General features: G+C 39.9%; 1 protein-coding gene across 1 annotated transcript; it reads right to left on the bottom strand.

Moving 5' to 3' along the window:
* Positions 1–2,202: 2,202 nt before the first annotated feature.
* On the bottom strand, positions 2,203–12,451 carry LOC104267097 (death-inducer obliterator 1-like; the record flags this gene model as incomplete). Its single annotated transcript, XM_009867548.1, has 3 exons — positions 2,203–5,567; positions 11,520–11,715; positions 12,362–12,451. Coding segments are annotated over 3 exons (3,651 nt in total), but the record flags the coding sequence as incomplete, so codon positions are not given.
* Positions 12,452–12,828: the final 377 nt, after the last annotated feature.

Genomic DNA, 12,828 nt, shown 5'->3' on the forward strand with positions numbered 1-12,828 from the left:
TTCTGTGATTCCATGAATACTTTAATTTTTTTACCTACACGTTTCAAACTACCTAAATCAAATGAAAATAAACCAAAAACCCGTTCAGAATAAATCAGGTGATGTTTCAGAACTACCTAATTCAAATAAAAAAAAAGCCCAATTCAAATGAAAAAAAGAAAAAAAAAACCCGTTCAGAATAAATCAGGTGATGGTTCAGAACCCAGGGAAAAATGGGAAGCGCAGCCCTTCGCCCCCTCACTTTGAAGGGCTGCAGTTAAACGTGGGTGGGCAGGGACCTCCTGCAAAACATCTGTTAAACAGGGGGGAAATGAAATCCTTCTGCCACCAGGCTCTGTGGGTTTGCCGAGAAGTAGGAAAAGTTACAAAATAACACCCACATACATATTTAAGAACTGGACAAACGGTTCTCTGTAGATGTTTATTCTACTTAGAGTAACAAAAACCTGTGAAGTCCCATATTTTAATGTGCAGTGGTATATTTTGCCATATAAAATACAATTTACAGAAATTTCTATCAAGTAAACCTAAACAAACACACTTGCTTTTTGCATACTTTTATGTATGTCTTTAAATTAGAAACATCTCATTAAGAAAAAAAAAAAATCTTACACCATAGTAGATGTTTGCATTTAATACCGCCTCTCTGTATTTCAACATTTTTGTCTACGGGTTCAGAATACGGATGATCGTTTCAACCAGCAAATCCTTGGTGTAGAAGGACTGCAAAGATGCACGAAAAGGAACTGTAAAATCTGTAGCAAGATAGCTGGCACCCTTGCTACTTGTAATGTAGTCTTCAAAATGCAAATGGTCATAGGAATCTAATTTTACATTTCCAAAACTATTTTATAAAAATATCAAAATATTTACCCAACTTAACGTTAATTTACACGGTCGAATAAATTAGCGGGGGTTTTATTTCATCCTTTAGAATTACGTACTTGAAGAATACATGAAAAGTAGCGGTGTGTTTCAGTGAAAAACTTCCTTCTTGAACCACAACGTGACGTGCCACCACCCGTCCTGTCAAGCTTAACGCAGTTACGCCTTTTCCAGCAGTTCTCCCAGAGTTTTATACACACTAACCAGCCTAGGTAGGCTCTAACAAAAAAAACCCCAAAATACAAAACAACAACAAAACAGTGACACTTTTGTTCAGAGGCAAAACACTTTGAGAATGAAAAAAAAATGGGGCCAGTTCTTAAGTCTATGGCAAAATCCTGCAAAAACTGAAACAAAACCAAAAAGGTGCTTTGCTAAATGAGCTCAACCGAAGAGATTTAGTGGATTGTTCAAGCGACGACTCCTTGCCTTTGGTATCCCAATTCGTTTGCAGTCTTAGCCTTTTTCAAATAAACGTCTGATGGTTTTAGAAATGTTGCTGGTTATAAAGGTGCTACTCTTGCATGTTCTTTTAACCACAGTTTTGTAAAAACGTGACATTTAAAAGCCCTCAGCCTCCTGAAAAAAACCTAAGGACGACTTGTTTCTTTGCTGTACACTTAACAGGTGGATTCCGCAACACAAAATATCTGTATATAAAAAGGAAGATAGTGCACTTTAAGCTTATAACATTCCGTTTTTCAAATCCTCTGTCAGTCACAAGTAATTATTAACACTGTTCTTCTGCAGCCTTTTCCTAAATACGCACAACCCTTCTGCTGGAAAATAAACAAGACAGCAACATTGAACTCCCGATTTTAAAGCGTGTGCTGTAGGAACAATTTTGACACCAAAATATCACGTAAATGAGATGTAAAGGTATGGCTCCTAAGGTCTGGATTAAATTCTCTTATAAAATTACAATTCAAGTTACTGGAAAACATAACTTTATAATCTTAAAAAGCAATATGCTCTTCTTAGACTTTTTCCATTTGTGTCCTGTAAATGGAAATTTTAAGATAAAGATGCAAGTAGAAAAAAAATGAAATTTCAGTACAGGTAACGCTGTGAATTTTTATAAGAAAAACATTATGCACAAAATGCAGCAAGTGAAAGTCCGGTATGCTCTTGCTTTTTATCTGAGTATTTTAATTCACAGTTGTTCAAAAATTGCTAACTCATCAGTACTTTTTGTAAGGCTAGTTTTACAACGTCATTTTTGTAAAGGTGACACTATACACTATGTACAGAAGATGTTGATTCAGTCCTTGCTGTGTTGCAAAAGTATATTTTTTGTGGGAAATATCAGTCATACTCCTATGATTGATTAGTGGAAGATGAAGCTTCTGTTTCTGTTGGCTTCTGAGCTTCCTTCGGTGTTTCTGTCTTCATCTCTTTACTGATTTCCCTACTCTTACTCCGATCTTTGCGATCTTTTCCTCTTTCTCTCTCACGATCTCTGTCTCGATCTCTGTCTTTTTCCCTGCTTCGATCTCGGTCCCTGTCTTTCTCTCTGTCACGATCTCTGTCTCTGCTTCTTGATCGGTCTCTATCGCGTCTTCTGTAGGAGTCTCTGTCTCTGGTTCTTGCTCTCTCTCGGTCTCGGTTTCTTTCCCAATCTTTAGCTCGCTCTGAATCCTTCTCCCTATCTTTGTTCTGGTTTCTGTCTCTATTTTTATCCCATTCCTTGTCTCGGTGTCTCTCCCAGTCCCTGTCTCTATTCCAGTTTCTGCCACGGTCTCTTTCCCAAGGTCTGCCGTGTTCTCGATCCCTTCGTCTTTCTTCAAAGGGTCTGCCTTGTCGGTTATCTGCTTGCTGAGGCTCTGGCTGATCTGAAGCCTTGTCCTTATTTCCTCCTTCGTATCTTTCCCTCTGTCTCCCTTCAAACGTTTGGCCTCTAAATTCAGGATTTTTGCCTTCTCGGAAGTCAGAACCTGACCACTGGCCTTCCGACTCAGATCCTTGTCCAGAAATATTGGGAAGAGGTGCAGATGGGCCAGCTTCCTCCCACATCTCTTTTCTGTGGGTTGGTGGATGGCTTGGAAGGTCCAGGAGCGGTCTGGGGCTTGGCTTCATACCTTGTGGTGACTGGCCTTGGAAATGAAACCTAGAGGAAGGTTCATTTTCTTCTGGAAACATTGCAGGTGCGGCTCCTCTTGGTCCTCCAAACTGAAGTGGTGCTGGACCTCTCTGATTGGCAAACCTGGGTGGTGGACTCCCTCTCCGTTCTTCGAACGGCTGTGGCAAAAGCCCTCTTGGCCCAGGTCCGTGATTTGGAGCTGGACCTCTCTGTCCTTCAAATTGATTTAGGTGAGGTCCTCTTGGTCCCCCAAAATGACTCGGGGATGGACCTCGTGGTCCTCCAAACTGCGGGCCTCCTCTCTGTCCTTTAAACTGAGCTGGTGGGGGTCGTCTTTGACCTCCAAAAGGAAAAGGGGCAGGCCCTCTGTTGCCCATGAACTGAGGTGGGTCTGGACCTTCAAACTGTCCCGGAGGCCTAATCATTTCATTGTATTGGGAATCTGAGAATTCCCTTTGTTCCATGTGAGGTTCCCTGCGATCTTCATACTGAGATGATGACATTCCCCTTGGAACACCATGGTAAGAAGGCGCAGGGCCCCTAGTATCACCAAAAATAGATGGTGGTCCATGCTGTGCAGAAAATAAGGAAGGAATGGGACCCTTCTGATTTCCAAATCTTCCAGACGGAGGCCCTCTTTGCCCATCATTATTTGGAGAACCATGCTCTTCAGAGAACTGTGGTGCTGGTCCTCTAAAATTAGGTCCATGAGGTCCTCCGGGTGCATTAAGCATCAGTGGTGCTGCAGTCCCTCCTTTCTGTCCAAACGGAGGTCCCGCTCGGTTTTCTTCAAAGTGCTGTAGGGAAGGTCCACCTTCGCTCTGAACCGATGGAGGTTCAGTTTGTTCTACAAATTGATGAGACTGAGGGTTTCTTTGTTCATTGTATTGCACTGATGAAAGACCCCTCTCTGGTTCAAAGTGACCAGCTGCCTTTTCCTGAGGAGCAAACATTGTATTTGAAAAAGAATCGTGTCCCATTACTTCCTTGGACTCATTTGACCACGACACTTGCAAAGGCTGACTGTCATTCGATGTGGAGAAATTAGGCTGAAAAGCTGTACTTGGAGGCGTTGGAAGCAGTACTTTACGTAAAGGTTTGGATGTAGAAGGTTCTCCAGGAGCTGCTTGACTCATGTTTTCCAAAGTAACTTGAACAGTGTTTTCAAATTTACTATTAAACGGCTCTTTCTGGGACACCATAGAAGCCTTTTCACTTGAAACCCAACTATCACCACTAAAACCAGGCTGAGGAGCAGAAATTAAAGTTTTATCTTCTGTACCAAGTGAAGTCTGCAGAGCATTTGGAAAACTTGCTGGAGCCATTTCTCTTGTGGACATCTCGTTCTGCACCACCTGTGGCTTGACTCGTGAGTCAGCGCTGTCATTAGTCTCTGTGACCATTCTTCTAGCTTGTCGAGGATCTCTGCTCTGCCTTGGGTCACAGCCCTGGGTTAAAATCTGTGCTTGCTGATTTAAAGATGAAGATAAATCTATTTTTTGTGTAGCTTGCTGGTCCTGATGGAATAATTCAGTCTTTAGTAGGGATGATTTTGGTGGTGGTGACATCAAAGCATCAGACACTGAAAAATGAGCCATTGAAACACCAACAGCTGCTCTTTGTTGTCTGAGGGCTTCTTCTTGTTCCTCTAGTTGTCTTTTCTGTTCTTCGATTTGTTTATTTAATTCTTCCAACATTTTTTGCTGTTCTACCAAGGATGACGATGCAGATAAATCCGGCACATATGAAGCAGACGTTTCCGAAGAATTGCTTTTAGTGTCTGTATACATCTTGTTAGGTAAATCATCAACAGTTACTTTTGCTTCTTCCAAGATAGTTTCATCTTCTGGATCATAGGCCTCATCCTCTAGTTCAGCAGCATTAGATGGCTTGTCCACATTGTATTGTTTTTCGCTTTCACCAGTCTGCACATCAAAAGCTTTCTCTGGACCGTATTCTTCTTCAGGATCGTACGGTCTGTCATCCTCCTCCTCTTCTATAGCTCTGTCCTTTGACATCTGTCCAAACTGCTGCACGATGGGATCTAACAAAGGGACAGCTGACACCCCTGCATCAGCAGCAGCTTGACCTCCCTGAGCTGAAGACTGGGCAGTTTCAGAATCCTTAGCAAGAGGCTCAAAAGTTTTCTTTTTTCCAAAAAGTGTCTGCAGGATGTGCTCGAGAGGGGTGGCAGTTTTTGAGGCTGATGAATGTGTAGCAGTGACACTTGCAGAAGCAGCAGTTGAAATCGGCGGTGTTGGGGTAGTTGTGGTTCCACTTTTAATCGAGGACAGTATTTTTAATACCGAAGGTGTAACTGCTGAGGTGTCTGGAACGGGAAGCGGTGGTGGAGGTGGAGGAGATCCCGGTGGTGTTGTACTCACGGCTGAGTCTCCTGAATAAAGTGTGTATTTCGGAGCTTTCCTCTCTTGTGAAGCAGCGAGTGGCCCTTTAGAGAACAGGGATGTCTCAGTGTCCTCGTGCGCTTGAATTCTGCTTCGCTTTTCCTCTATCTTTTCTGTTTCATTGCCGGTGGCAAGACGCTTCCCTTTCTGACAGATGACCAATCCAAGAATTAAATTTGGCCGAGATGACTCAAGACCTGAAAGAGAACAGAAAGATTGTATATGTAAAAAACTGATTTTTAATTATGCTTTCAGCAGAAACTTATGATTTGATATAGTGGCAGCAACACAAGTCATAAACGTAACAGTTTTTCTAAAGCCTATTAGATGACCTGTTGGCAATTTTCATTAGTCCATAAGCATATTCATCTATATTTCTTTACTTTTTATATATATTTGCATATCTTAAATGTTTTAAATACTTCCTCGATAATTTTAATAAAAGATTGCAGCAACAGATATGACTGTTAAAAAATGTCTCTACAAATGTTTAAAATCAAAGACAGTTTTAATATTTTTTGCATTGTCACATTGTTTTTGTTGTTGTTCAACCACCTATACCTCTCCCTCGTATATTTACTTTTAAATAGCTTGCAAATGTTGAATACACAGAGATAGTGAAAAGTGAGAAAACCTGGGCTAAACTTTCTAACTCTATTTCTGCTTTAATCCGTGCTAAAAGACTACAAGGACATTTACACCAGTCTATAAATATTTTGTCTCTTTCAAGTTAAACAAACAACTGCAACGGGTAAAAAGGAAACCTCAAACAAACTGTGTTTGGAAACAGCACCAAAGCTTGCAAACCACTCCCTGTACGTTTTTTTCCAGCTGTACCTTATTTTAAGAAGCATGGAAGCTGCTAACATACCAAACAAGCAAAAGAGACCTCAAGCAGAGAGGAGTTTAGCACATGGGAGAAGGGACCCTGGGTGCGTTTGCTTTCGCTGCATGAAAACGCTTGGTTGGGGAAGGCCCTGGTGGGCAAAGGGAAAGTTGAAACCCTCCACTGCAGGGTTCAGTTTGATGCTCCAAGACCTTTCGCTAAGGAAAAACTACTGTGAGCACAATTCCTCCTTTGTGAATGTTTCCTGCTTGAATCCTTGGAGAAGTATGCCCCAAAATGAGAGGATACAGAGGAAAAATGCGAAGGTCTGTTTTGTGCTATTGTATTTCTTCCTTGTACACGCACAGGAACCACTGGCACTCATGGAAGAGAAACGTGTCCAGAAAGAAGGGCAGGGAACAAATCCTTTAACACCTGGTTGGTGACAAATGTAGAACACCTGTATAAAGAGAGGCTTTTTTAACTTCTGGATTTAATGAGGCGCACTGTCTTTCCCCCGTATGTGGCATTAGTTATTATCTGCATCCAGCCAGGACGCAGGAATACAGAAACACAAAGCAATCCGTAAAGTAGCAGATAACATTCACTGTGATTAAATGCTAAGGCAAGGACTCTGACCTACGCGCTTCCTTCTATTCATGATACTGTACGTAAGAATTATATATATATAATGCTCCTTGTTCTTATTAAATCAAACCACCTACTAATTAAGAAACACTTTTTAAACATCTAATTATTAGCACTGAAAACTTTTTGATACCAACAAAACCCCTAAACCCCACAGCCGCAGGTATATTCCATTCAGACGTGTCGCTTTGCTGAAACAACTGATTCGAAGTTGCAAGAGGGCTCTTAAACTGGTCATCTAATGAGAAAATTACATCAGCTGCTTCCTAAATTTACACTTACGCTTAACAAACCTCACCTTTTCAGACTTCTTTTGCTGCTAACACTGCACTGAGAAAGCAGTAAAAAAGTTTAGTATGTTTTTAGGTTAGATGTGAGGTTTCGTCAGCGAGAGGATGCCATCAGCTAAATTCACTCAGGACCTACTCAAGTGCAAGATGAAAATTGGCTGAATTGACGTCAAGGGAAAACCAAGCACTAGAACCCATTAAATCAAGATTTCTTCTTTAGTGGAAGTCTGTACTGCAGGAATTATTTGCAGTTTGCTAAATAACAAACTAGGTTTGAAACTTACTATTTCTCTTCCATACTTAATATATATTTCACTAAGCAATAACGTCTGTTCACAGCATGTCCCCCTAAATCTTATCCCATATAAACATTATTTTCCAACTAATGAACTACAGATAATCAGAGAAAGATAGTAATTTTCCAAGTAAAATGAGCTAACTTCAAAGTTTTATGAGATCTTTTGACAACTGAAGGGGAAAAATCCTCCTCTAAAATTCTGTGATCTTCTGACCGTTACTGGTAATAATAGTACAGATATCTAATAATCAGCAATTACTGACAATTTAGTTTGGAATCCCTGTAAGAGACAGAGATCAAGTCACTAATTAAAACAGGGTAAAATTTTAATAAACTTTCCAAGACAATAAATTCCAGCAGTAAGCTAAGAACATTAGTTATAATTTCATCTGATCTGAGTTTAATCATCACAGAATAAATCCATTAAATTTCAACACTAAAAAATCCATCCTGATACTACAAAATCCATTCCATTTTGATACTGTAACCTTACACAAATATTAGAAGCTGTGCCTACCCTGCCTTCTGCATTCACTCAGTTTGAAGTGATCAAACACTAAACGCTTCTTTAGAATGGAAACGTAGAGCTAGGCCAGCATTGCAAAGGTCAGTCCCATTCTACTTCAAACCCCATAAATAGGTTAAGTGTCTAATTTTAGGTAATAACAAAAATGTTGGCTGCAGTCCCTAACTAAGGCTTTCACAAACAAGCACTTCAAAAGCGCTGCAAGCTGTGTCAGCAGAGTTAGGAGCTTTCAGTGCTAAATTACGTATAAAATTGTTATTATCCTATTCAGCATTTGAAGTCCACGTGCTGGCTTTATCGAGTTACATCCTGTAACTAAAGCTATTAGAACAGGACATACTAATTATTAGTATTGGATAAATATTTGGTTTTCTTACCCTTAAATGCACTTTTTTTGTGGGAAATCAGTTTTACGTTTTGTCCTGATCATCACCAGCTGGCAAAAGTTACTGGTGCTGTTACAGACACAGGCCTAAGTTCTGTACAAAGCGACAAAACTGTGGCGTACTTCTTTTACACTGCAGACACCATGCAAGGTATTCCCTAAATTTTATCTATGCCACTTAAATATTTGTCCCAATTAGTCATGAGATTAATTGCACGTGAAGGCATGCTGGCTGAAGGGAACTGGCTGGGCGGCAGGAAAAGGTTCATACGCCACCTTCTTCTGCTGTTGCTACTTTTTGCAATGATGTCTGCTGAGATGAAGACACCCAACTCCAGAGTAGTTACAATATTGTTCCATTTGTGGCAATTTTTAAGAACATTCTAAACAGCATGAGATATGATCCTCTCATGCTTGAAGAAAAAAACCTGCAAACCTGCACTTCCTATAGCAAACTGCCAAAAAGAGATCTATCAACATTTGTGCAACCTTTTACTGATATATGGTTTTATGAAAATTTTTTTAATTACCTAAGACACTTGTTACGTTCCCAATGTTGCCACTAAAGCCCTCAATAAATCACTTTCTATTGGCACTTAAGACTAATTATACTGTTTTTTACAAAGTGCTTTGAGATCTACAAGTGAAAGTGCTAAAAAACATCTGTATGTGAAAAAAGACAAATCCACATACAGTAAACGTGCAAAAAGCCAGTGCAGAAGAGCTCACTGATGCATAAAATCTGGTAATAAACGTCCAAGACAAATTAAGTATAAATATGGATAACCTTCCATTTTCCTCTGTTTTTAAATCACCCATGTCAAAGTTTTCTGTAGATCTTCTAGGCACTAGCGCAGTTCAGAAGTCCTCAGTTGCGTTCCAAATCCAGTCCATCAGAAAACAGCAGAAATTCGTAATCCCTATGTGCCTGATGGAACTGGTTGAGAGAGCTGGAATATCTTCTAACTAGGATTTCTGGACTGGCAGGGTTTCTTTCCCTCTCCCTCCTCCCCCCCTCCAGTCATATTTATCAAATCACCTTAGCTACCTAAAGCATAATGCTTCTCGAGTCCTTGTTAAATTCTGTTTGAAGGTACACGATTAAATTTAAGGAGACAATGACCACTTCCCATAAAATATTTTTATTGATTGTGAAAGAAAGAAAAAACAGTAAATTCCATCAGATGTCATTAAAAAGTACGGATTACATGTCTTTTATGCTGTGGGTTTGATACAGACAGAAAACCAGAAAAACAGCTTACCTGATTTTTTTGCCCCCATGCTGGATTCTGAGTTTAAAATGTGAGTGCAACTCAGTACAACTATGAGGTGAAGGCCCCTACACAAGTTTCCAAGATGCAAGTTGATGACAGTAGGTGTTTTATGAATCTGCTACATCTCTGCCTTTGTAACTTTGCTTCTACCACTATCTTTTAATCCATTCTGCCTACAAAAATATATTTCGTTGTGAAAAAACTGACTTACAAAATTTGCCTCCATGAACACCACCTGCAGATGCACCTGTTTCTTCTGAGCAATTCCCTCCAGTTTTGAAAAACTTCTGCTCTTTAAACTTGGAAAAATCCAGATGACGTTACAGATTTCTATACTAATACTTGGCAGAGTTTGTCTACATTTGCCAAACTCCTATCTAAGATGGTTCATTTGAAATGAAATTAAGACATTTACAGCCGATTCCATGGCCATGTCCAGCAAGGAGGGTGTTTTGTTCCGGCTGGAAGAACCAGTCCGGGAGTTAAGACTTTACCTACATCCCTGTGCCAAAGGTGTTCTGCACTTCAGTGTTTTCATTTGTCTATGAAACAGGAATAGCAATTTCTGCCTACCTTTCCAGAATCTGGTAAGTTAAAGACTATGAGGTGCCAAGATTCGATAATTCTAGCTATACTGCTATAATTCAGATAGCGAGAATCCTGCCTTTTTAACTATAGGCTCAAACCAATGACCCAGCCTGTGCATGGTTCAGGGATGGGTAAGAGCCTCGGTGTGTATCAGACAAACCTGGTCTGGGGATGCAGAGCGAGCGCCCTTTGCCATCTCATACAGGAAGGGAGAACGTTTTCCTAATGATGTCTCATTTATTGTTGTTGCCAAAGTCACGTGCCACCAACACACGGAAACCTGCCCCAGACCCTGTTGTGCCAAGAAGGCTTTATTGAGTTTAGCGGTGAGTAGAGGACAGGCAGCTTCTCAGAAAAGTCAGCTACTTGGGCTTGTTTGCTGTTTCACACCTACTGTTGAGTATTTTTGTTAGGACAATGAAGTATCGCCTTCATTGTAACCTGTAGTTCTTGAGCTTCTCAATCTGATACTTTTATATAAACCCCAGATACTTATTTGGAAACAAAGCATATGCACCTGCTCCACCCTCAGATGAAGGCGACTTCAGATTTTGTAATGGAAGGGTGAACTGATTCTTCTGTTACCATGTTCAACACACAAACATGGAGCAAATTCCTGAAGCCACATGTTACTACAGGTAATTTGAGCTAAAAACAGAAGATCATAATATAACCAACTACCGTCTGCCACCTCCTAACCCGAAGGAATGTGGATCCCCTTCCCATGCAACACACTGATTTTTAGAAGCCAGTGATTCGACTAGAGTTTGCACAAGGGAACACTTCCAGCACCTCGTGCACCAGAGTGCACGTACAGGTTAATAGTATGAGACAATGACAATGTAGTGAAACCACTGTAAAAATTACCTTTGTCTTCACAGATTTCTTCACTCCTCCGTGGGTTTGGTTTCCTGCTTGATTTAAGCAATGGTGAAGGGCTTCTAAAGGCCTAGGTTTTGTGGATTATGGGTTGCTGAAGATAGGGTGGGGGTCCTTTGTTGGGTTTTTGTTGTGTTTGGTTTGGTATTTTTTTCAATACAGTGGCTGTTCCACATACTTGATTTTACAGTAAACTCATCCTCTTAATAGCATATAAGCATCTTGTTGGAAAAGCTATGTAAATTTCAGACAATTTTATCTTGAACAGAGTTGGATTTCCAATTCTCCCCTATTTACATACTTTAAAATTGGGTTTATATATTAAAAAAAAAAATCTAGTGATGCTTACAATAAACATTCAACAACAACTTGTTTAAGATTGACTTTTGTTTTGTGATTTTACCTAGAATTTAACCTCCCCTGCTTTGTGCTTACCTGGTCCCTCAAAAGGCAAGAGTTTGGAAGGAATTGGGTCCTTAGAACTCAGGGGAATCAGGTAGAGATCCTTGATATGTCTGTTGGTATTAGCTACAACACCAAAACGACCACGACTGCTAAAATAAGAGTAGAGAGAGATATAGGCAACTTCTTCTTCTTCTGTTGCAGGATGGAAACGAATCAAACACAACTCCTGTAATACAAAAGCAAAGTGGAAAAATTCAACCTGCAACATATCAGCAAATAAAATGGTAAAGGAAAAATTCCAGGGGTAAAAATGTATTGTATATTTATCATTCCAGCTATGTTTTCTTTTTTCCAAAGCAATACTCTAGCTTAAAGAGTACTGTTGTCCAATTTGTAGTATTAAAACAGAATTAGGTTTGTCATTTTTAGAAATGTGTCTTGCATCAAACTAAACATCTTGAGGCTCAAATTAATGTTACATAAATGGAAGACTCATAGTTTCATGGTATCTGTACATTGTGTGTCATTTTATCACTTTTTTAATACTAAAGTCTATTATATACATTCAGTAATAAATTGCTTTAAAATATGAATTTCAATCTTCAGTGATGAATAGATTATTCATGTTCATTCATTAAAAATAATGAAGATTTAACAGCTATGCAGAAGAGTAGGATTCAAGAGGATGTGCAGCTCAACAAACAGTTTTCTTCAATAAGTCAAAAATTTCAGAGGAATAAATGGTGTCAGTAGCTTTCCAGGTGTGATCTCTGCCAGTATTTGTTATTTACTACTTTGCATCATAAAAAGTTGCAATTTTATATTGTTGTATTTTTTTCTTCTGGGTTTTGTAAAGGATTTTAAGTCAATACCTTAGAAAGTGAAGATTTGAGTTTGCCGACATATTCCCAGACTGTCTTCGGTAAGATCCTCCCACCAATATGAATTGTATCTGGTAAATCCTAAACAAGAAGTATTACATGGCAGCATGAGAAAAAAACCCCAAGACAGTGATGTTTCAAAGCAGCACAGGTTGCCCCAGCCCAGTAGCCTAGCAGATCATGCATGATTTCATACCTACTTTTCTAATTTCAGACTCTCTCTTTCTAAATTTCAAGGTGTTTAATTGCGGCACGTTACCAAAAGGCCAAGAGCGTACAGGAAACGGAAAGGGCGCTCCCAAGCAAAATGTCAAACAGCTCTCTGTGCCCATTATTGGCTTGTTCTGAAGAAATGCTGCCCTCGTGACTACAGTCACGTGAATTCTGGTGAGCTTCCTGTCACTAGGATGGTGAAACTCCTACCAAGAAGAACGACCAACCTGACCCATAAATGCCCT

This window comes from Apaloderma vittatum, unplaced genomic scaffold (genome assembly GCF_000703405.1).
Source record: "Apaloderma vittatum isolate BGI_N311 unplaced genomic scaffold, ASM70340v1 scaffold18094, whole genome shotgun sequence".
NCBI classification, from domain to species: domain Eukaryota; kingdom Metazoa; phylum Chordata; class Aves; order Trogoniformes; family Trogonidae; genus Apaloderma; species Apaloderma vittatum.